General features: G+C 35.3%; 1 protein-coding gene across 1 annotated transcript in view; it reads right to left on the bottom strand.

The window, feature by feature from the left end:
- The window catches only part of LOC144450473 (uncharacterized), a 40,113-nt gene that overhangs the window by 5,187 nt on the left and 10,671 nt on the right, over positions 1–24,255 (bottom strand). The window contains exons 4-11 of the mRNA XM_078141088.1: positions 11,948–12,061; positions 4,018–4,107; positions 3,335–3,523; positions 2,651–2,852; positions 2,297–2,355; positions 1,760–1,897; positions 1,278–1,466; positions 555–677 (exon numbers count right to left, since the gene is read on the bottom strand). Coding sequence (XP_077997214.1) covers positions 555–677; positions 1,278–1,466; positions 1,760–1,897; positions 2,297–2,355; positions 2,651–2,852; positions 3,335–3,523; positions 4,018–4,107; positions 11,948–12,061 — 1,104 coding nt within the window. The remainder of the gene's footprint in view (positions 1–554; positions 678–1,277; positions 1,467–1,759; positions 1,898–2,296; positions 2,356–2,650; positions 2,853–3,334; positions 3,524–4,017; positions 4,108–11,947; positions 12,062–24,255) is intronic.

The following is a 24,255-nucleotide window of genomic DNA, read 5'->3' as shown; positions in this document are numbered from 1 at the left end:
GTATGTATGTATGTATGTATGTATGTATGTATGTATGTATGTATGTACGTACGTACGTACATACGTACGTCTGTCTCTCTGCCTGCCTGCCTGCCTCTCTCTGTCTCTCTCTGTCTCTCTCTGTCTCTCTCTCTCTCTCTCTCTCTCTCTCTCTCTCTCTCTCTCTCTCTCTCTCTCTCTCTCTCTCTCTCTCTCTCTCTCTCTCTCTCTCTCTCTCTCTCTCTCTCTCTCTCTCTCTGCGTTTTGCAGTCAATATATCTTCTTATTTCTCATTGGATTAACTGTTAGCCTCCATATAACACATACCCCTTATAAGGTGCATCTGAGGTATATATAGACACATTCAAATTTAACATTTGTATTCAATAATGTGATCAAACAGTCACACTGAAAATACAAGTTACAGGACTCTGAACTTAATTTGTACCAGCTTGTTCTTGGAGAACAACTTGGACCAACAGCAGCATATTGGAAAATGACATTGCCACTGGTGGCCATCTTACATAACATGTTATCATTTTACATGTCAAACAATTGCTAAGTAAATAACTTACTTCGTAGAGATGTACCAAGTCATCCATTGTTCTCTCATAGAAATAGGGTTCATAACATCTCCAAATCTTTCTCTCAAACATTGTATCAAAATTATTTTCTTCTCTCTGTATCAAGTTTGTCACCTGTGAAAACAAATTGTGATATATACAGTTATTATTACTGTCAAATAGTACAATTTTTATTTAGCTTTTAATTTCAGGCCTTTTTTTTTCAGAAACAGAATGAAAGTAAAAATCCTTTTTTTTTCACTCAGTTACCATGATATCTTTCATAAAGGAGTAAATTACTGGTGAATTTTTTTTCTCAGGAAAATAAATTTCAAGTGAAAGTACTTTTCATCCACAGCTACCCATACCTATACCTTCTGAAAACTGTGACAATTGCGTTATTACTTACTCGCATCATATGCCATCAATGTACTAATAGGGGTATTGCAATCAAGACTGAGCATGCTCAGTTGCAAAGGACTATGGGATTATCTGTAGTTATCTTGGTACCTAATCTGAAGCTATCAATAGCATAAACCTCCTATAATGGTCAGGGTAACCATGACTACATTATTTGTTTACAAACAATGTGACAAGATTGTTTACAATACTGATGGATTCATATTTATCATATTTCCCAAGATGCAACAGGATATTCAAGATGGTGGTTTCGCAAGCTTCCTATTGGAAGACAGTAATGGAGTAAAAAAGTGCATACTAGAAAAATGTCCATACGTTTTTAAAATGATCCTGAATCTCCACTGATAGCTGCTCTGTGACTTCTTTTAATGGATTTTTGTTGTGTTCTTTCAGTTCTGAATTTTTGTCACTGTCATGAGTTTTTTGAGAAGTGGTCTTCCTGGCTTTTTTACTCGGTGTCTGTTGATCCATAGATGAAACAGAACTTCCAGGAGATGACTTTAACTGTTAATGAAAAAAAGTTACATAAATATAATTATATAAAAACTGGTATCATCACCTCATTGTACCGTTGTTTCTAAAGAGCTTTTGTTCCTTGGTATTCTGTAGAAGTGTAAATCAGGGATGTTTTTCATATTGTGGATAGTTCAGACATCAAGGAAAGCAGCAGTGCTCTATGATTTACTAAGTAACCTATACATTGTATACCCCCAAGGTACACACAGACAGGAAGTAGAGCGCCACCATGGCTGATTTTGGAAAGGTCTATTAACTTAAATTTTAACAATCTAACTTACCTGTAATGTAGCACTGAAGTTATCCAAAGATGTTGTTTTAAGGAGTTCTTCCTCCATGGACTCTTTACACAAGGTGATAACATGATTGCAGAATCTGATGTGCAGCTGACCAAGAGGATTACTTTCTGAATTTGCCATCTACAAATAAAGACATGATTTCAGTGTTATGATTTCAATTTGGTAGTCACCTTTTGAGACTTACAGGAAGAAGTGAAAATGACAACAAAAATAATTATGTTTTCTCCGAGATGAAGTAGATTACTGTATGTACGAAAGAGACATGTGAAGCATAACAAATTCAAGTCTTCTTGTGATACCATTGATAAACGTAACTAAACAGCGCCCCCTATGGCCACGTTTACAATAAATGTAAACTGCCCCCTCTAGTGGTCACATGTACAAGTGATTTTACACAGTGCAGTTATGCGAAGGATATATATACACCTGCTAATAAAGTGATGGAATGATCAAGGCAAACTTTCTTCCCTACAACTCGCAGATTTTACATTTGGACAAGATACATTTAAATACACTTACCACCCCAATTCTTTCGGAGAGTGACTGCCACATGTTAGGTACACTACTTCTCTTTAATACTGAAAGAAAATAGACAAAAAAAAAAATGTAGCATACAGGTAAAACTTATTGTCTTGTCAAAATACCACGGTAACAAAATAATGTTTGTGTCTTTGTTCATGTTTGTTTACGATATTGACTATAAGAAACTTGAAAGATAATCTGAAATCACCTTTTAAAAAAGATAACATTTTGTATTGTAAAGATTTATACTATCAAAAAAAGACAGTAAATTATACAATACAGAAACATTTCAAAACATGCTTCAAGTTCCATGTAGCCTGATTTTGATGCACACCTAAAACTCAAACTTACCATCAGTGGCCCGCTCTCCATTCAATAAACTGAAATCTAAGCCAACAGTTTCTTTGCCTTGTCTGAGATCAACTATTGCGTCACTCAGAGCCTCTCTCACACTCACAGCTCGCTTCTTTTTCTCTGCTGTCAACTGAGCCTCATTTTTCAAATCTTCCAACTCATCTTGACAAGTTAAATAATCTTCCTCTGGAGACTTGAGCTGGAAATGATTCATCGACAAATTCTTAGGATTGCTTCAAATTTTGTCCAAAACAGTTTACAGTGAACAACCATGTCACAGTGTAATGATAGAAGGTACTGTATGTACTGCATAATATTAGTGGATTTTGCAATACACTTGCAGTGACCCATGCCTCATGGCAGACTGGTTTAGAGTGCTTTTACATAATGTACACATTTCTAAATTTATCAACAAACTAGCAATTGTATTAGTTTACAACGGCACTATGCTTTACAGGGTACAAAATATTTCAAAATTTTGCAACAACCTAGCATTGAAAGTAATGAATGCCTCAGAGTGGTGATTGAGGTGCTATTCATAGTGTGCAACATTTTTAAATTTGAGAACTAACAACCGTAATGATTGCCTCTGTATAGTGGTTGAGGGCGCTCTCACATATCAATATCATCAGGTGTACTACAAAATCTAATTCTATAAGAAAAGGGATAAATTTGACTTACTTCATACCAATCATCTCTCTCAATCAAGACAAGGTTAGTAATACATTCCCTGAATGTCAAGATTTCTTGCAGATCTTTGTGAGCTTCATCTCGTTGATGTCTGGCATTGTCAAGATGTAGCGCTGCATTTTCATCACATTTTTCGATCTCACGTTTTGCGTCTTGTACTTTGTCTTGGCAGTTGATTAACTGTCACATGAAAGATAAAGAAAATAATTTCAGAATTTATGTATATTGACAATTCAGTCTCAATTACCTGTACATGTTTTACATAAATTTTTTTGAGCCTGTAGTGTTTTTTTTGAGCTTGTAGTGTATCTGTCCACCGACTGTGTACAGGGATTGTTTCTGGACAAAAAGACTTGAAAATGGCATAACTTGAACTTGAAGAATGAAGCAAGTCTAAATCTGGCAAAAATTTCCTCTGTATTAAAATGCCATTTTTTCACAATTTCAATTCTGCTCCAAAATGTGTCAGTTCATGTTTGTTATCAATAAGAAGTAGTGAACAAGTCTTCATAGAAGACACAGCCCCTGAGCCCGAAATAAGATTACTGTATATGATTTGCTGTTGTAATTTGCATTTCTCATTACTGAGTCATTCAGTCTGTAGCCATGAATTATGGAAAATATTGCCAGACACGTTTTCATGTCAACAGTAACAGAATATTGCTATTCCCTACCTCTTCTCTGTTTTCATCTTCAATCTTTGGTAGAAAACTTAGCAGTACTTTCAGGAACTCCCTGTTGGTTTTATACGCCACATCATCTTTCTGTAAAATAAAAACAAGTTTTTGTTAGTTTCACTGAATCAGAAATCAGTGTATTGATTAAAGGATTTGAGATAGCTGAATAAAAACCTAATATGTGCAATATCAGATACAGGGTAATGACATGAGTACCATCAATATCAATTGTCGTCGTCATTGTCGTCGTCATTGTTGTCGTCATTGTCATTGTTGTCGTCATCGTCACCACCATCATCATTATCACTATCATCATCATCATCATCCCCACCACCACCATCATTTATTATCACCATCACCACCACCACCACCACTATCACCACCACCACCACCACCACCACCACCTTCACCACCACCACCACCACCACCATCATCATCATCATCATCATCATCATCACCACCACCACCATCACCATCACCAACATCATCACCATCACCTTCACCACCATCATCATCATCACCATCATCATCATCACCATCATCATCATCATCATCATCATCATCATCATCATCATCATCATCATCATCATCATCATCATCATCATCATCATCCAATCATAAAACACCCAACTAATTCAGCCACACTCGGATGAATTTAATGAATGTTTTGAAATACAGTGAGTAAAATGATCAAAACATGAAAACAAGGAACAAAACATGTTTTTCTCCACAGCTCACATCTTGTACGTACTTCAAATCATCAACAAAAGATACAATAGTTTGAAGATGACAGCTTTGAAGTACTGGCATGACTAGTTGTATAAAATCTACTGAGTGGCAAGAATGTTTTCTATGATCAAATACTACAAAAACAGATCGGCTGATAAACACAGCTACCATCTATACAAGAAAGTAGGAATTTCAAGATTGCGTTGGCAAATTACCATCAAATGGTTACAAGGACGGTAGCGTAAGTTTGACAGTGTAATGCGAATCAACAGCTTGTGAATACTATCCCTGCAGGCAACCTTACAGAAGCCAAGGACCTCATGAGAATTTGCTCCTTTCAACAACTGATTTCCTCTTCAAAGACAACTTATGGAAATTTCTGACAGCTTTTACTTTATACAACAAAAAACAGTTCTAAAAAGACATGGCTAACCAAAACATTTTTTTTTGAAAATTTTGGAAAAAAGTGAAAATTTCTTCTACTGGCATTCCCATGGGAACGACAAAGATGTCATCAACAAGTATGTAATGCATGACTGACCACTGAATGTATATATGGTAGAGTTGAGAGTGTGGTTTGACAGAGATTGTATGCTAAACTTTTCAATGATATCAACTCCATTTACATCCCAGCCACAAACATGTTTTGTTGTAGGAGCAAGGGAACATTCACAATACCATCAATTTTATGCTTGACTACACATGTGCACACGATCAACCTTTTTTTTCTCTCCTACTGACAAAAAGTTTGTTCCTTTTACAAGTTTTATGTGTATTTAACAACCCACCTTCTGCCCCCCCCCCCCCCCATGAAAAATACCAAAAATACCTTATTAAGGATAATCTTTCAGTTGTTTTTGTGCAGTCTGTAGTGCGATATACACATACACAGATAGTATTTAAATGACTTTTGATGTCGATCTAACCTTCTCACGATCTACAGACTCAAAGGGCATTTGTCATACATGGCTGGGCATGGTCGTACACAGATACATTATAATCTAATCAGAGAATATATACTCAGAAATTTCCCACAAATTTCAGATTTTTTGCAAATTCAACCAAACATAGTTGTGTTCCTCTGAACAATTCCTTTATAAGTTTGTCATCACCTCGTTCCAAATTTATAAATTCACTGATAATATCTACTATGAAAGCTTTCATTTACATGATCTCTACCTTTTCTATTTCACACTTTTTAGCTCAATTACATTTTTTTAATTTTAAAAAACCCCATAAAAATGCATTCAATAACTTTATGTTATGTCACTATATATCACTGCACATAAAAGCCAAGCTACATATCTGATAATTATAATTAGAGACAATAAAATCATACAAGATAAAGTGTCCCACGGTATACAACAGTGACCACAACAAAGATTTACATTACTGTTATGGCTAGTTGCCAACGACAACACCAGGCATCCACCTACGACCTACAAACTGCACTTCAGGTCAATAAGAGTTTATTGACAGTATTGAACTTTGGATACTAGATACATATCAAGTACCTTGACGGCTGACATTGCAGAGTTTTGGAGATTTTCTTCAAAAATTGAAATTTTTTCGATTTTTCTTCAAAAATTGCAGCAGATATGTAAAGAGGGGAATAGTATAAATCACATGGCTCTAAAATATATTTTGAATTTCCAATAAAATTACAAAAATTTTTTGATGAGGACTTTTGGCGGGAAAACATAGAGTGAATAATCGGTTACTTAGAAGCCTACACATACTTACAGGCTTAGTGCAACCACTTTAAGTAAAATAACCAATTGTTGCTAACACACAGGTCAAAGGTCAAATCTGTGAGGTTTACAAATACACTTCTTAGGGTAAGAGTAGCCTACTGAGAACATTGTCATTATTACACAAACACTTCACATTTATTTGCTCTGATTTGATGAAACTTTCAGCAGGTATTTACACCCAGCTTGTTGACTACATCAGTACATAGCTCATGTTGTTTACATGTTCCAAGGTAAGAGTTCCCTCAAAGGAAACCATGCAGGCACATGAAATGTCTACATTTTTTTTATCAAAGCAAAATTTTTTCTCAATTTCTTGTACATAAATACTTAAATGACTTAAATGACATCTCAACTCAACCATAATTCTGACACAAATATTTTGAGACAAAGGTAGATATCTTCACCTGTTCAACAAAAGTACTCCTGCATTTATGTCGATATGGCCTCTATACATTGAATACTCATGATACTGCATTCCCTCACTCCAGCTTTCACATGCTCTCAGCTAATGATTCTAAAAGTTGTCATTATCACTGCTTAGTGAGCTTGAATAAATATTTTCAAAATAAATATAGAATTTGTACTTCTCGTTCAATCGATTTATTTTTAACTTAATCCACATCCTTGGGTTAAACATTTACCAACAATGTCAGAGGAGTAAGCATTGCACAAGTAGGGCTAAACAGAAGTTTTACACACTTCTAAAATCTACTTCCATCTTGAATTCTCCCCCAATTCAAACTCTCGCAACTGCAACTGTTTCCACGTCGTCTCTGAATCCTTTGATCAATCATCTCTTAAGAGGCCTTTCAGTGATGAGAATGTAGTCTTTCTGTTGTGAATTTGATGTTTCTTCATTTTGTTGAGAGACTATCAAAAGAAGTGTCACTACACTGGGAACTAGTAGTCGATCTTGTTATTAATGATACTAAGAAATACGACATTACTTGACCTTTCATGCTTTGTATTACACACTTGATACCGTTTTGTTGGCCTACAACTCTAATATACATGTACGAAAGCACGGGGAAATATCAACAGCCTGACTTCTTCTAACACCTGTGAGCATCTGATGGGGTGTAACTTTGCACAGCTGCGAATTTCCGATCTTCTATTCTGACAGAACGAGATGTAAGCATTCGAACACAATTGTCCTCTGGACACTCGAACTGTGCAAATAGTACATGATTAATGATTGAATTCGGCAGCTGATGGCTCAACAGAAATGAGAATGTTGGTGAATACGAATAAACTGGCACCAACCCAGCACGCTGATGTGCTGAGTGAGAGTCCTAACAATCATATCTGTCTTCAGATATTAAAAGATTTTTTTATGAAAAAAAAGATAAAAAGTTTTCAAACATCAGTTGGCCTTGACTGCAGAAAATATTTCCTACGTGGAGTGAACGTCTCAATGGCGTCTTTCATCAGATATTGAAGTACTATTATTTTTTACTTTTTGGGGTGAAGGTGTTAGAACCTTAAAGTTGATTACGATATGTGAGAGGCTCAACAAAATCTATCATCAGATATTGACAGAAAATTTGGATAAAACGATTTTAAAGTTTTAATGAATCAGTTTGTTTGATTGTGGATCACGTTTACATTGTGCCGAGTGTTATCAGATATTACAAGAATAACTTTGGGGGGAAAAATAGAAAGTTTTATAAGCAATATCAACTGGTCTTGCTAGCAGGAGAGTGCTGAGCCATGGATGATAACAAAGAAGACCACTGATTGTGGTCGGCCAGCTTCTGAGGTACATGTACTTCAGGCTATGTAGGCTTCAGAAATCATACAAAGCATTTTCTCCATTAAAATATAATAGTGACTTGAAGTTTTTATATTGCGGTCTCCGACTTGTGCAGTTTCTATGGCAATATACATCAATACTACACTATTATTACTGGTGCTGGAACTGAGTGACATGAACAATGAGAAACCACACGGGAAGTGTCAAATCAAGCGACGTTCACATGGAACACAATTAGCCGGCTAGAATTTGTGCAATTGTCTACACCAATTCACCCCTGGTATGGGGGGACTAGCTTTGTTTGAACCTACCCTGGGTAAAACTGTTCACATATTTTCTTTTAGCCTTCTGACATCTTAGCCTAACCTATCGTTGTACAAACCACCACCACACAATGGAAGGATTTCCCTTTTTGTGCAAGCGGTGAAATTACTCAGACTCACTGGCTCACAATAATGGCCTAGCCTTTGATGAATCACCTTTAGTTATGCTCTCCTTTGATGGTAATGATGGTACGACATTTTTAAACGCACCTCTCAACAACGAATGTCGTGACCATACCATGGTACATGTACATGCAATTATCGAATATTGCCCTCTGCACAGACCTACCAGGTATAATATCCCGAAGCCCATATTTACGTTCCTTAACCTCCTGGGGTGTAAACAATTCCTCCTGCCTCTGTCAGTGCATAGCGTTAAATCCTTCACAAAGCAACCTCTGACCTACCAGGTCCCCATTTATACAGCTGGGTTGACTGAAGAACAATTGTGGTTCACATCTTGCTGAGGACGTCAGCTAATCTGACACAAATGACAGCAGGAAGGCCTGCACAAGTAACTTGCTGATTCCATGCCGATCATTCTATCCAGTAGCCTCTATAGAAACCTGACATTCCTAGATCGTGTCGGGACAAAGTGTGACATCCAAAACGGTGACTTGAATTCACAATTGTGACAGTACACACCACATGGGGTGTGGAATTCTATTTCTTTACCAAGGGCAGGGTTGACAGATCTATGACAATAAAGTGCACAATGCAAATTCCTGATGATGCATTATGGACATCAACTGATCATAAAATTAACAAGTTCTGAAAAGCTAAAAGGCTTAAAAAGCTGAATAAAGGCTTAGTATTATCACCGATCTATACAATGTGGAGGTACTATCGATTACAGCGATTGCGAAAAACTTACCAATCTGGTAGAAAAAAGAATAAAAAGGTATTAAAAATACAGTTTAGGGACACAACTTCTTTCAAAATTTAGATCGCAATGATTTGAAATTTCACAAATTATATAAGCTGGTAGATCTTTGCATGTAGGGGTTAGGTATTTCCTGGGTATTTTTTGTAAAATCTCAACATTGAAGGACCTTGTTTGTTGGGCAATTCAAATGCTCAAGGAGACAAAGTTACTCAAATCCTAGGCAATTTGGTGGTATTATTCTTACAAAAGGTACTTCTGATTACGATCTTTTCGGTTTGAAACTACCATATTTTTATTGTTTATTGGATCATTCAATCGTAAGCTTCTCCTTGAGGTGGGTCCATTACTTTATTGTCTGTGCAGCCAAAATGCATACCTGCATGTAGACGGTCGAGGTACGGACACACTCTTTTGGCACAAAATCACATTGTTGTTATCAGGTGTGAATTCCAGCACGCTTGGAATCTACAGACTAGTATTCCTCATTCGACACGCCATAGTTTCAAAGGTGCAAACATTTTTTGTATCGGTGTATTAGGGATAAAGAGAAAAAAGCTTTCAAATTTGAAGGAGTGGTAATATTACCAATTGCTATTATTGGGCAGCAGTGGCGTCAGGAACCCTGAGCTATGTGCACTATGTTGTTTGCAATCAGCTGTGCATTGTTGGCATACTGAGCAGACTACCATACATGAGCAGCAGACCGCACTTTTCAAACAAATCAAAAATTCTTCTTTTTTTTCGAAGAAAAGCCTGTAATGAACATTTTTGGTATGAATGTATCTGCAGCAACAAATTTCAAAATTTCTATCCAAAATCATTTGGAAATTCACCCCTAAAAACCCGCAAAATTCAGACACAAAAAATTGCCAAATTTACCAAAAACTGGAACAAAAATATCAGCAGTAACAATTTCAATATTTTCATCCAAAATTGTCTGCAAAAATCACACGAAATTCACCAAAAAGCAATCAACAAATTTACAAAAATAGCCAAATTCATAAAAATACAGATCATCAATATTTATAATTACAATTTCTAATAATGTTGTCTAAAATTGTCTCAAAGTTCACAAAAAACTTGGCAAAACAAGTGTGAGCAAAGTTTCTCAAGTCTCAGGTTCTAAATGTAATTTTTTTCTCATTTAATCAAAAAGAAAATTTATGCACAGAAAAATTTGAAAATCAACTTTACAACTCAGTCTACTTATGTTTTACAATCATAAATTAGAGAAATTTACCCCAAACTTTTTGTTGAGGAAATTTTCTGCAGGATTTGGTGAGAGGAGGCCGGTGAGCGTGGAATGTCACAACATATCTTACAGTCTAGGCGTGAGAGTGCAAAATCAGCTTAAATTTTGACTACCTTTTCGTAGTTTCACACCTTAACAGGCTTCCACACAAATGGAACTTAAACCGAACGAAAAAAAAAATTTTCATGAAATTTTGACAGTTTGCTATAAAGCCATAACGCTCAAAATAATCAGTCAGTGTGCCAATACAGATGGTAAGGAACAACTGTGTGTCTCTCCAGAGCAATTAGAAATAACAATGTTTGTGTTATTTTGTTGATTAAAATAGTTTGGTTCCTTGTTGAACAGCAGTGGGATTTATTGATCGCCCAATGATTATGAGAAGTTTATCACCAGCCATAGTTCAGTGTGGAGAATGACTGGAATTTGTTAATTTTACTTCGTTGTGTGTGTTGACATGTTATTAATTGTTGCTTGATAATTTTCTATTGGATGAATTCCCATAGCAGATTTTCACACACTCAAAGAAGTCTCTCTCTAAATCATAAGGTCGTGCTATGTCGCCATTTCCTTCATCATCACATTCTCTCATCTTGTGATATAATGTGTGTGTGTGTGTATGTTATTTTGTCTGTCTGTCTGTCTGTCATCACATTCTCTCTCTCTGTATGTATGTATGTATGTATGTATGTATGTATGTATGTATGTATGTGTGTGTGTGTGTGTGTGTGTGTGTGTGTTTGTGTGTGTGTATGTATGTATGTATGTATGTATGTATGTATGTATGTATGTATGTATGTATGTATGTATGTATGAGTGTTAAATTTGTACTTCATCCTTATAGTTCTACTTAACTCAAGAGACATACTAGGCATACTTCTATACTGAGCCAAGTCAAGGTATCTTTGATCTATAACCATTTATTCCTACTTAGTCTACTGACTAGTATTGTATGTACCTATCTATACTACATACCGTTAGATATACGCACACAGTCAGAGAATTGACCACTGACCTTTATATCACTATAGAACTTCAAACTAAAAATTCACCATTCAATCATTCACATCCATTGCACAGACATTTACAAAACTATAAACACAAACCACTAAGCTCTGATTTGAGAACAACCATGAAAAAGAAGAACCATGAAAAATTCAAACAAAATGCACTAACCGAAATTCCATTGTTCCTATAAATTAAGATAAATAAAAAACAAAAGCAACTTACCCCTTTGAGGAAGGAGGTGAATTCTTTAGCTTTCTGTAGTAAATACTCTTTCATTTTTGTCATCTGGTTAATTTGTCCATTTAGTCTTTGATCCAATACTTCGATGGAGTGGATCTGTTCCAATAGAGTCAATAATAGAACACGCAGAGAATAAGCATGGCTCTTAAATACTTGTAGCATGACCTCATCAGGTCACTCCATTCAAAAGTTCTACAGTTAGGACAATTCCATTCTTATCATGGGGTGTCAGGTCAGGAATGAGGGGTATGTTTGTTGCATAATTTTTTGTTCTCGATTGTTAGTAAAACTGTTCATGCTCTTTTCAAAAATTAAACACACGTGTAGTTTGTTAGTAAAAAGTGAGTATTGCTAGATTTATTCAGAGTTAATACGTAAGTTTGGGTATTTTGGTTTTTGCTAAAAATGGGTTGGACCATTGTTGTAATGGGACGCCAAGAGAGCATTGTAAGGTAGTTTCACCGTTACTGTGATACTATGGGAAATATGCACAGGTACTCAGAAGACAAAGTCAATTCAACCAGCAAACAACCTACTTACGATTAATTCACGGTTCCCTCCCAAAGTGGGATGATGTCATCCTTATTGGGTGTTACCATTCTATTGTAGGTGAAACCGCAAAAATGAGGGGTAATCGGAAATGATTCACAAGTCAATATTTGGTTGTTATGACGGCATTGGCTATTAAGTGTTGAGGTCAAGTTCAAAAGTACATAGTACAAAAAAATTTCCTAGAGTAAATTTTTCGCAGATAAAAACGCAGTATTTCAGTTGGAGTTTTTCTCACAAGTTCAACAACCTACCCTCTCCAACTTAAGGTTACTTTGCAATAGTAGCTCATTTTGAAAACAGTAGTAACACGGTAAACAATATCTTTTGAAGGGAAAAAAAGCTGGCAGACATATAAACATTTTGAAAAGAGTGAAAACAAATAATATGTGGTTGGGTACGGGTCAAGAATGACATTGTGTGTTGGGTGGAGACAGCATACCTGAATAATAACAAATATGCGTGAAAAACAATCACATTGTCTGTGAACTACACGCCATGAGTGATGTTGACTCAAGTTTGTCTCCCCTGACATCAAGACCGCAGTATTCGCACAAAAACTACAACTTGAGTGTTGTGGTTTGAGGGTAGTTTTTAGTGCTAAGTGGACAAAATCTAAATACACAAGGTTGTTTTTTTATTTTCCCTGGTAAACTGCGGTAAACTCTAAGTTCGCAAAACTGTTTTCTTTATTTTCCTTTCTAAACTAGTCTGTTTACGGCACTGTCAACACACATTGTTAGCTGATCCTATCTCCAAGCCCTTGTATTCTCCAAGGCTAAGATCAGCTAATGATGTATCTCGACTTACAGTAAACAGGCTACTTCCAAGTTCACAAAAATGTTTTTCTTATTTTCCCCCTCCAAGTTACAGTTCTAAGTTTGCAGCATTGGTTTGATTATTTTTTCTTCAAAACTTACAGCAAACTCAAAAGCAAGTATTCATTTTTATTTTCTCCCACCAAAAAATACGACAAACTCTGAGTTTGCAAGGTTGTAATTTTATTTTCCGGTCCAAACTCACTGTAAACCCTAAGTTTAAAGTTGTATTTTCTTAATACTTTTTCTTCCAAACCTGTTCTAATATCTAAGCTCATTTTTTTTTATATCCCTTCCAAACTTTCAGTAAACTTTAGGTATCCAGGGTTTTTTTTATTTGTCCTTCAAATCTTACAATTTACACTGGCACAGTCTATATTACAAGCTTTTATGCACATTGTGCCCTTTGTCTGCATCACTCAACACCAGATAAATAATTTTGACAAAAGCTACACGTTAGCTTGCCTAGATCCTGTTTAATAGTTATAGACCTAGTAACTGTAAACTGGAACTATTTGTCCACAATTTTTTTTTCCTTTTTTTCCCAATTACTTTTGTTATTCGACTTTCTGAAGTGTGCATGATCAAACCTTCCCTTACAAAACTAGACTTGATATTTACCATGTCACAGCCATGTGGAAGATAGACCATATGCTTACCTCAATAAAAGTTAGGAGCCCTTAGTAGTTGACCAACTGGGAATGGTATTATCATTTCACAATTTACAATTTGTTAAAAAAACAACTAAATGGTCATGGTTTATCTAAAATGTTTACACATGGACATCAAGCCAGTTACTAGACACAAGACAATGCTACTAAATTTGTATTTCAGTCACACAACATGTGACTCCAATGTCAAGTGTAAATCTTACAAAATTCTACCCTCTTCCTATATTACAAAATCTGAAACATTTATCCAAACACTGAACACCTGAAAAAGATTACACATATGGTGTAAATTAAACCATGCGATAAATCGCCTTATTCTTTCAGCTTAGAAAGTCACTCACACATGCAAGCCTGTTCCAAAAACATATAGCTTTTTTCAGTAGTCTGTACACAGATCTTTGTATACATGGATCTATGAATACTACAGTAATAGTGTTTCATAAAATTACAAATTGCACCTCAAAATCAATATCATTGACTCACAATTTTTTTAGCTTATTTGGCCTTTTCTTAAAGGCCTGTGATTCAATCCCAAGCTCTCACATTAGTATTACTGTACCTTATCAGTGGAGCCACAACAATTACAAATGTATATATAACTAAACTAAACCAGAAACTAGCTTCCATATCATATGACAAAGACTGGACTGATTTTCTACTGCAACTATTAAAACTAATCAGTCCATGAGGCACAAAGAGGCCCGTGATATAATCACAAATTCTGGCATTAGTATTATCTCATCAGTGGATCCATAAGGATTAATTGGGATATAAGGACCTAATATTTCTATGGGTTTGCCCAAAAACTGATTTTTTCACCAAATTTTAATCCACTCTTAATCCCACAAGGGCCTTAAATGAATGGGTTGGTCATATAAACAATAATATAAATACAGGTGTGGTCCGATAAGGAATCTTGATTCTCATTGATAAATATCTGTACCGCTAGAGGTATACACCCAGTATTAAAGTATTTACTGACTTTATTCTCAAACATTATTTCAATTCTCATAAGCACAACACAAAATTGAACAGCTGATTGACAGAAATGAGAACAACATTGAGGATGAAATAATCTGGTCATTACATGAAAACTTTGTGGAGTATATCTACCTGATATTGTATTTGGTTTGTAAAGAAAGGCCACTGATGTAAAACCACAGTCCTGTTTACAGCAATGGCACACACATGGCATCGGATTTATGGCTTAGTCTAGACTACTAGGCTACACATGGTTTTGAATTTGAAGGTCTGCTGAGAAGGCGATCTTCAAAGGACGGCTCTAGACTACTAAAGGCTGCCGTAGTGGAACAAATATGCTCATCAGGGCTTGCGTGAATGTAGAAAGATTAGTTTGACCCTTGTCATTTGCTGTGCCCATTTACCAGCAATTCATTATCTTTTATCTTTGTGGGCAAGGCATTATACTTTAACATTAGCACCCCTCATCACTTCCCTATTAGAAATAATTAACAGAGATGATGGGGTGTGGTAAGTAATTACATCAGTTGTGATTATGTCTAGTCAACATCTTAGCACAAAGGAGTGATATGGCAAACAGATAATTGACCAAAGTTCATTAATTGGATCAGATTGTTAATGATGTATTATCACAATTTAGTTATTACACGGCAGTAATTAGCCTGTTTTACTTCACTAACTGTGACTTCCATATCTTGTGAGAAGATGACAGTAATGGAAGCCACAGTTAGCGGAATACACAGATTTGGCACTCATGCTCACTGCACAGCATTTTATTTTATTTCATTTTACTTTTCTGGAACAGGAGTAATCAACTAATAATAGTCTTTTATTTATACTGGATAGTTCTTTAAGTATATCAACACTTGCCTCCCAAGAAGTCAAAGTGAGGACTATCCCTCATGGCTCCAATGTTAATGCAGGAGGAAACCGGAGTCCAGTGAGGGCCATACCTCATGGGTTCAGTGTTAATGGAGGAGGAAACCGGAGTACCCGGGGAAAACCTGCGTTGTTCAGTAGAGTCAAACTGAACGACACTCTTCTTACTTACAGTGTGGTAAATTTAATCGAACCCTGAATGGGTTTGAACCCTGACCACAGTGGTAAGAGGCAAGTGGTTTAACAACTCGGCCACCGACAACCCATCAACCTGTCCAATTTTAACAATAGTTACATTTTTTACATTTCCCTTTTCTATCATTAATTATTGTGTTTTTTTGTCAAAGTTCTGTAAAATACAGTGATTTCATTAAACCTGCACTCACTATAACAGGAGTATTATTTTTTCAATCAGATATAAACCAACAATACATGTATGTTTACTGAAATTGTTAAAGTACCAATAATTAGACACTGTACATGTTAATTAGGGTCTAATTTACTCCGGTAAGTAGTGGCGTAATATTAAAGTTGAAATCACGACTCATTGAAAGAACTGATTTTTGAGTACTGACCACAAAATTAATTTTGATTGGATATATCACACACACAGTTTTTGTTATGAACTTAAAGCCAAACTTTTCTGAGAATTAAATGAAAGAGTACACATTTTGAAAGGAAACACATTTTTTACCGACTGCAATTACAAAAGAGATGTATTTGTAAAGGTAACCATTTCTATAAGTCTCAATTTTGAGTGGATATATCACACCATACTATGTGTACTGCAAGACAAATGTGTTTACATACAGGTGATTCAATACTGTGTACGGTGTACAACATTTCAATTAAGTTACTATATCTAACAAAACAGTTTTAAAAAAGACATTCCAGTTACAGCTCATGTAGCTTTAAGAGTGGTAAATTTTTAAGTATTCTGTTTTGTATTCGTCTTTCGCGACAGGTAAAAATCTGCCTGAGTTTCCCATATATTCTACTGTGGTTTTTTAGCTAAATTATCATATGAAGATATTGAAATTTCTGTATGTTTTACCTGATTTCCTCTGTTAACAGAGTTCCCAAACCGAACTAAAAAACACTAAAATTACATCTTAATATATCAATTTCTATCAAAAGGCAAAAAAAACAAACTGTCAGTGACCTGAACAATGTATTGCGTCAATGCCCATATCGGTTTCCCTTTTTCTCATATCTCCCCATCGGTTTCCTGTCTGGCATTTAGGTCTAAATAAGGTATTATCTATATATCTTTGTGGCCCACACTTTAAAAGTAGCCCGCATTGATATCACTCCCCTATTTGCACTGTATTACAGAGATGAGGGGGTGCGGCAAGTAATTACATCAGTGTGCAGTGAGATAACATCTAGTGTCAATACCCACACACAACTAAGTGTTAAAAGAAACAGATAATTTACCAAAGTTCATTAATTGGATCAGATAGAGTATTAATGGGTTTGAAAGGAAAACAAGTCCGATTGTGTTAAGAATCACAACACAACACAACTCAACACAACTATTTATTTTTTATTTTTTTTTGCTCACCACACAACTATTTATTCTATACTATAATAGCCTTATCCACAAACAATTTCTTGTATATGTTCCCTGAAGAAGGCCATCCGTGTATGGCCGAAACATCAGAAAAAAAAAACTATTTTAAACCAAAGACAAACGGACTTGTTTTCCTTTCAAACCCATTACAATTATTTTCAAGTCCATGTGTCCTCTCTGGTACATCAATATTGTAGTTGGACTGACGATAGCTTTCACCACAACTCAGAACATTAATAACGAGTTAACAACGTGTTATCAAAATTCATTCTCACGAACCAAAGCTGTTGTTTCTTCCGCGACACTGTGAAATAAATGGGTGGTGGTGCGTCTTGGATGGTGCCTTAAAGAGGCTGTGGTTTTACTACGTGGTCAAAATGAGTTGTTGCATGGCACTCATGCTCACTACTGTAACACAACTAGTTATTCTATTTCCTTTTTTTTATATTTCTGTTTTCCCGGAAAAGGACTACCGGAATGTAAAACAAAATGTGGTTTACAATGTACTGAATTACACTTCCCATTTCTCACTATACTACTATTTTGTTCACTAACTACAGATGTGTTTGTTTTTCACAAGTTCCACAAACACACTAATTTTGTTAAGGGTGGTATGAAATCGGTAAAATCTACTGAGCTCTGTGGCAAAATTACAGTACAAGATATCAAATATTTTATGATTTCCCTCCACTGTTACCAAGGTTACCCACCAATATCATGGTACAAAGTATGGAATCTACATTTTATATGATTTCCCTCCACTGTTACCAGGGTTACCCACCAATATCATGGTACAGATGAAATCTACATTTAATTTTTAGATATGATTTCAGTCCACTGTTACCAAGGTTACCCACCAATATCATGGTACAAGGCATGAAATCTACATTTTAATTTTTAAATGTGATTTCCGTCGTCTGTTATTGTAAAATATCAAACCTTGGCAAAAACACATGTAATTTAATCATATAAAAATTTCTGTCAACAAGCCTTGAACATGTCATGACCGAATATAAACCATGTAATATATCAGTCCATATCTATTTCCCTTTTCCTCATGTATCTCTGTCTGTTTCCTGTCCTGCATTTATTTCTAGGTAAGGTCTTATCTATTATAATCCCCTATATCCACACACACACACTTTCTCTGCATAGTAAATGTACCTAACCATGCGTAAAAACACAGTGTTATTATGAATACAAAGCCAAGCTATAACTTAAAGCGCACCTCTGAGAATTACATACAAGAGTACAAATTTTGAAAGGAAACACATTTTTACCAACTGTAATTACAAAAGAAATGTATTTGTAAAGGAAACCTTTTATATATTACTCAATGATTTCTGAGAAAATTGTTAAATTACCAGATATTGTAAATGTCAATTTTTTAAACTCTATTTTATCCATAATTAGTATAAGTAGTGTAGCAACAGGTTGAAATTGTCAGAGAACTGGGGAGAGCTGATTTTTGGGTGCTGAACCCTGAAATCAATTTGATCGGATATATCACACACAATGGTTATTATGAACACAAACTAAACCAAACTATAAATCTGAGAATTAGAGTATGAGTTTAGGAAGGAAGCACATTTTTTTACCAACTTTTATTACAAAAGAAAGGTATTTGTCAAGGAAACCTTTTCTATAATAGTTATTAATACTCAATGATTTCTGACAAAATTGTTAAGATACCAGACATTGCAAAATGTCAATATTTTTTGGTCTATTTTATCTATAAGTAGTGTAGCAGTAAACTGAAATCATGACTCACTGGGAGAGCTGATTTTTGGGTACTGAACCCGGAAATCAATTTGATTGGATATATCACACACAGTTTTTGTTATGAACACAAAACCAATAAATAGTACAGGTTTAGGAAGGAAACACATTTTTTTACCAACTGCAATTACAAAAGAAAGGTATGCATATAGGAAACCTTTTCTACAAAGCTCAATGATTTCTAAGGAAACAGGAATCACAAAGAAACTATGTAATACTTGCTTCCATAGTTTTAAGAGTTATAACAAGTGAAAAGAAATAATTTTGAAATTTCTCAATACTCATATAACTGTTTTACTACATTGTATTTCACGATTGAAATATTTTGATATACTGTTCAATTGTTTTGAGTTTATTATTTCTTGAGTCTGTTTGTTTTATATCTGTTTGTGGCAGGTATTCAAATTTCCATTAAAGGGACTAATGAAGTATTATCTTATCTTATCTTATCTTATTGTATCCCATCCCATCCCATCCCATCTCCTCTCATCTCATCTCATCTCATCTCTTCTTAATCCGGACAATTTGATATTCTGAAACTGGGTATCAAAAGAATTTGATTTCCCTCACTATGATTACCTGAATTGTTCGTTAATAATGTTATGATGAAGTAATCTGAATTCTTTGGTAATATGAACTGTTTGATTATGTAAACTGTTTAGTAATCTGATTGTTCCATTATCTGAATTATTTGGTTATCTGAACATTTTGATTATTTCAAATGTTAGGTTAGCTTAATTGCTTAGTAACCTTTTTATTTGTTAAACTGAACTTTTCAGTTAATTTCAAATTATGTTGACTGCATTATTTGTTAATCTGAACAGCTGAGCAATCCATTCTTCAGTAATCAGAACTTTTTTGTTTATATGTACTATCTCTTTTCTGAATTTATTGATTGTCCGAACACTAATCTAAATTGTTTGATTCTCTGAACAATGTGGTAATCTACACTGTAAAATAACCTCAAGCTTTGTTTATATTTACTGTAGACTTGTTTATTTATCAATACACTAAGTTGTTTTGAATACCTGAATCCGATTCTTAAGTTTCCCTGTTGAGTTCAACTCTTAATCCATTAACTGTGCTGTCATGTCCCGATACTTAAAAAAGTTCGGACAATTCAGAGGCCTGTTTTCACTGGTAGGAACTAGTCAAGACGGAAACAGTCTGTCAGACATTTGTGTAAGTTCTGACAGCTCAAGGGCTGTTTGCTTGTGTAGCCATCATTTCTAACAGTTCTAGATATGTTACCTGTAAAAACATCTCTTTCCTGTGAGTTCTTATATTTGTCGTTTTAAGACAATCTAACTGTAAAAATAAACCTTTCCTGTGAGTTAACAGAGCGTTACAATCTAATCTGGTCAATGACACATGAACACAACACACAGAACATGTGAAATTTCCCTTTGCATAACCACAGCTACTGTAGCCTACAGTAGCCGTAACTTTTTAGTACATATTTGTTTTAATGTTCATTCTGTAGACATAATATATTGTACTATTCATTGCTATTAAACACTTAACTATTTATTTTGGTTCTGTACAGCCTGGATGTGTACATCACCTAGGTATTATTCTGTTTAGACAAGTTTTCACTAATCTGTAATCTGTTGTGGTGCTGAATATGAAATGATGACATTGAGGTAACGGTGGTTATTAGATCTCTCACTGATCCTATGGGGAGGGGACAGAACAGCTGGGAAGGGGAGGGGAGGGAGGCACTATGGATTATTGGAAATAGTTACAGATAACAATCATAGACCTGATCAATCCCAAATTATATATATATATATATATATATATATATATATATATATATATATATATATATATATATATATATATCTAAATAAACATGCTCTCTTTTTCTAGTGTAATTGCTTATTTTGTCTATTGAGTTTGGGTAAGCAAAATCTATAAGAAACAATAGCTACTTTGTACATTTTGACTAACAATGCCAAAGGTAGCTGGTGGAAGGGGAGGGGAGGGGGTCATTAAGCTCTGAACACAGCCATCAATTATACATCACGGATCATATTTTTGTTTACTCCACAGCCAGAACATTGAACTATTAGATGAAGTGATGATGCTACAGTAGCGATCACTTTAGCTGGATTTGTTTTGAAGTATATCTCTGTGCTAAAGGTGAACTACCGATGGTACTCTAGGTTGTCCTGAGTAATGATCAATACATTTATAAATCAATGTCACATCAGTCCGTCTACTTCTGTGTAAAGTCCACAAAGACTACCGCGTACATTCCATTGGGATTACCGCATACATTCTTAGGTTTTATGAAAATAGCATGTAATCCATACATGAAAATTGAAAAAAAAAATGTAAACACACATGGTATTGTCCGTTCAATATAAAGCTACCACGCACATTCTTTTGGGCTCACCGCATGCATTGTTATGATATTATGAAAATAGACTGTGATTCATACATAGAATTGGAAAATATAAACACACACTGACTATAAACACATATTGAAATGTAAACACATACTGTACTTCGAAAATAAAATTATCACAAGAAAATCTGTTTCGCTTGTTTTCATCACCTGAAGAATATTTGAGGCTAATAGACAAGTAGAACTTAGTATTTTTGCCTCTGTTATTGAACAAGAGGTAGATGGAGATGGGGATTTCATTTCAATTCCTGCATGTCTGTCTGTTTGTTTGTTTGTCTGTCTGTCTGTCTGTCTGCCTACCTGCCTGTCAGTGTGCCTGCTTTCCTGCCTGCCTGTCTGTCTGTCTGTCTGTGTGTCTGTCTGCCTGCCTACACACCTGCCTGTCTCTGTGTCTGTCTGTCTGTCGGTCTGTATGTATGTATGTATGTATGCATGCATGCATGCATGTCTGTCTGTCTGTCTGTCTGTATGTATGTATATATGTGTGTGTGTGTGTGTGTGTGTGTGTGTGTGTGTGTGTGTGTGTGTGCATGTATGTATGTCTGTCTGTCAGTGTTCTGTCTGTGTCTGGATGTTTGTCAGTCTGCAAGTTAGCAGGATGCCTTAACTATTATGGGTTTCCGTGAAACTTTGTGGATAGATAACAATATTGGCAATGAGACACAGAGCAATTGATTAGATATTAGTTCAGATCTAATTGTGGTACCTGGATTTCAATACAGGCTTAAGTTAAGCCACGGTATTACAAGCATCACCTGACCTTGACCCTTGAGTTGCAGGTGCCCTTCTTTGATTTTTGAAGATTATAAGTGGCTTAATTATTGGGAAAAATGCCCTGCATTGGTGGAAATAAAGTGTTTTTAAAGATAGTAATAGATAAAATCGATGATTTCCCCTATCAATTTACTAGGGTCCCCAAACAAAAATTACATGTACATGTTAGACGACATGGGAAACTATGCAATTTTTACATGATATTCCTCTTTTCGTTAATTGCAAGAGTTCGTTAACCTTATCTACTAAATCATCCTCTACAGGATGTAGTTGAAGATTCCTGTTCATTTGCCAGTAGGAGAATTTTCATTAGCACGAAATGTTTGCAGTAGGAAGTGCTTTAACATTAAGAATGGATATATATTCTCTTTGTATGATTCATCAGAGAAAAGTAGCTACATACGTACCAGCATTTTATTCTTGTTTTTGTTTTTTGTGAATGTGAAGTCAGTACGTTGAACTGTAATGAAATGAACCATGCTATTTACGGTATTTCAACCATAAGAGTTTGATTGACAGTCCTTATTAAGTTATTAAAAGTTTGGGAAAAATGTGCAGGCATACGCAAACAAAACAAAAGACTTGCGTAGATGTTCAAGTGACCACTTACTATTAGCAGAAACAACCTGGAAAGGTAGACTTGTAAACCAATCACAAAAATCAACAATTTCAGTTAAGTTGTTGAAATGATTGCCAAGTTAAAATGTTCCAATATCAACAAAACTTGTTTATTCATGATCATCCTTCATCCAGGGAAAATCATTTTGACAAACCGTGTTATTCATTCGACTAATAACAACTTTGTTTTTTGTTTGCATAACATCATAAACATAACATGAAAAGTACATTTTATTTTTGATAAATTACCATATTGAGGAGGTTTGTTAAATGGGGCTCTCGAGGACAGAAATCGGATAGGGTTAATCTCATTACACAGGGTTGAATGACTGGTCATGTATGTGCATGCTTGTATAAAAAACAATTCTAGTATCACATTGAAAACAAACAACTCTCTTCACAAGTGATATTATACCATGCACAAGCCAAGTTATTGACTTTGAACAGAAAATATGGATTATTTACCCTGGTGTTTATATGTCATGACAACCATGTCTATATCACTGGTTATGTGGTCCTCGAAATATGAGTCAAAACATTCCAAATTGATGTTTTTTTTCCCCGATTTTTCATAAATTATGCTTGAGGAGGGATAACGTTATTTTCAAACTTTTTTCTTCATTCAGCTGGAAAATACTCCTAACATTAAAGGTTTGTCACTAATCACCTAGGGACTCATAGTGACAAGGCCACTTAGGTAACTTGTATTTTCCTTGGCTAAACGAAGAAAAATATTGACGATAATATCAAATAAAACTGCATAAAATTTGTTAAGCTACCCTTTTTGAATAAGTTTTCTGTGGACAGAGGGAGTGAAAGTTGCAACAGAAAACACAATCACTTAGTGCAAATACTCTAAGACTTAGTGGCTGTTTCTCCACTGTTACAATTATTATGGCCAATAAGTCTCTGGGTATTTGCACTAAATATTTGTGATGTTTTCTGCTGCAACTTTTACTCCCTCTGGCCACAAAGAACACAAGCAATCATGTAACCCCAAAGTACACCACTCTGACACTAATGCATCATGGGAGCTCTTAAAATGCAATACATTTAGGTAGGATATAACATGTACTGGTTCATTTCATGTTGGTCCAAAGTACACCACACTTGCACTAATGCATCATGGGTGATGGGGGGGGGGGGGCTATATCATATTAAGATGCAACAGATACAATGTAGCATGTGGTGGTTCATTTCATGTGGGTTCGAAGTACATCACACTCACATTGTCG

The sequence above is a fragment of the Glandiceps talaboti genome, chromosome 20, assembly GCF_964340395.1.
Source record: "Glandiceps talaboti chromosome 20, keGlaTala1.1, whole genome shotgun sequence".
Classification (NCBI taxonomy): Eukaryota; Metazoa; Hemichordata; class Enteropneusta; family Spengelidae; genus Glandiceps; species Glandiceps talaboti.
This window is presented reverse-complemented; position numbering and strand designations above follow the sequence as displayed.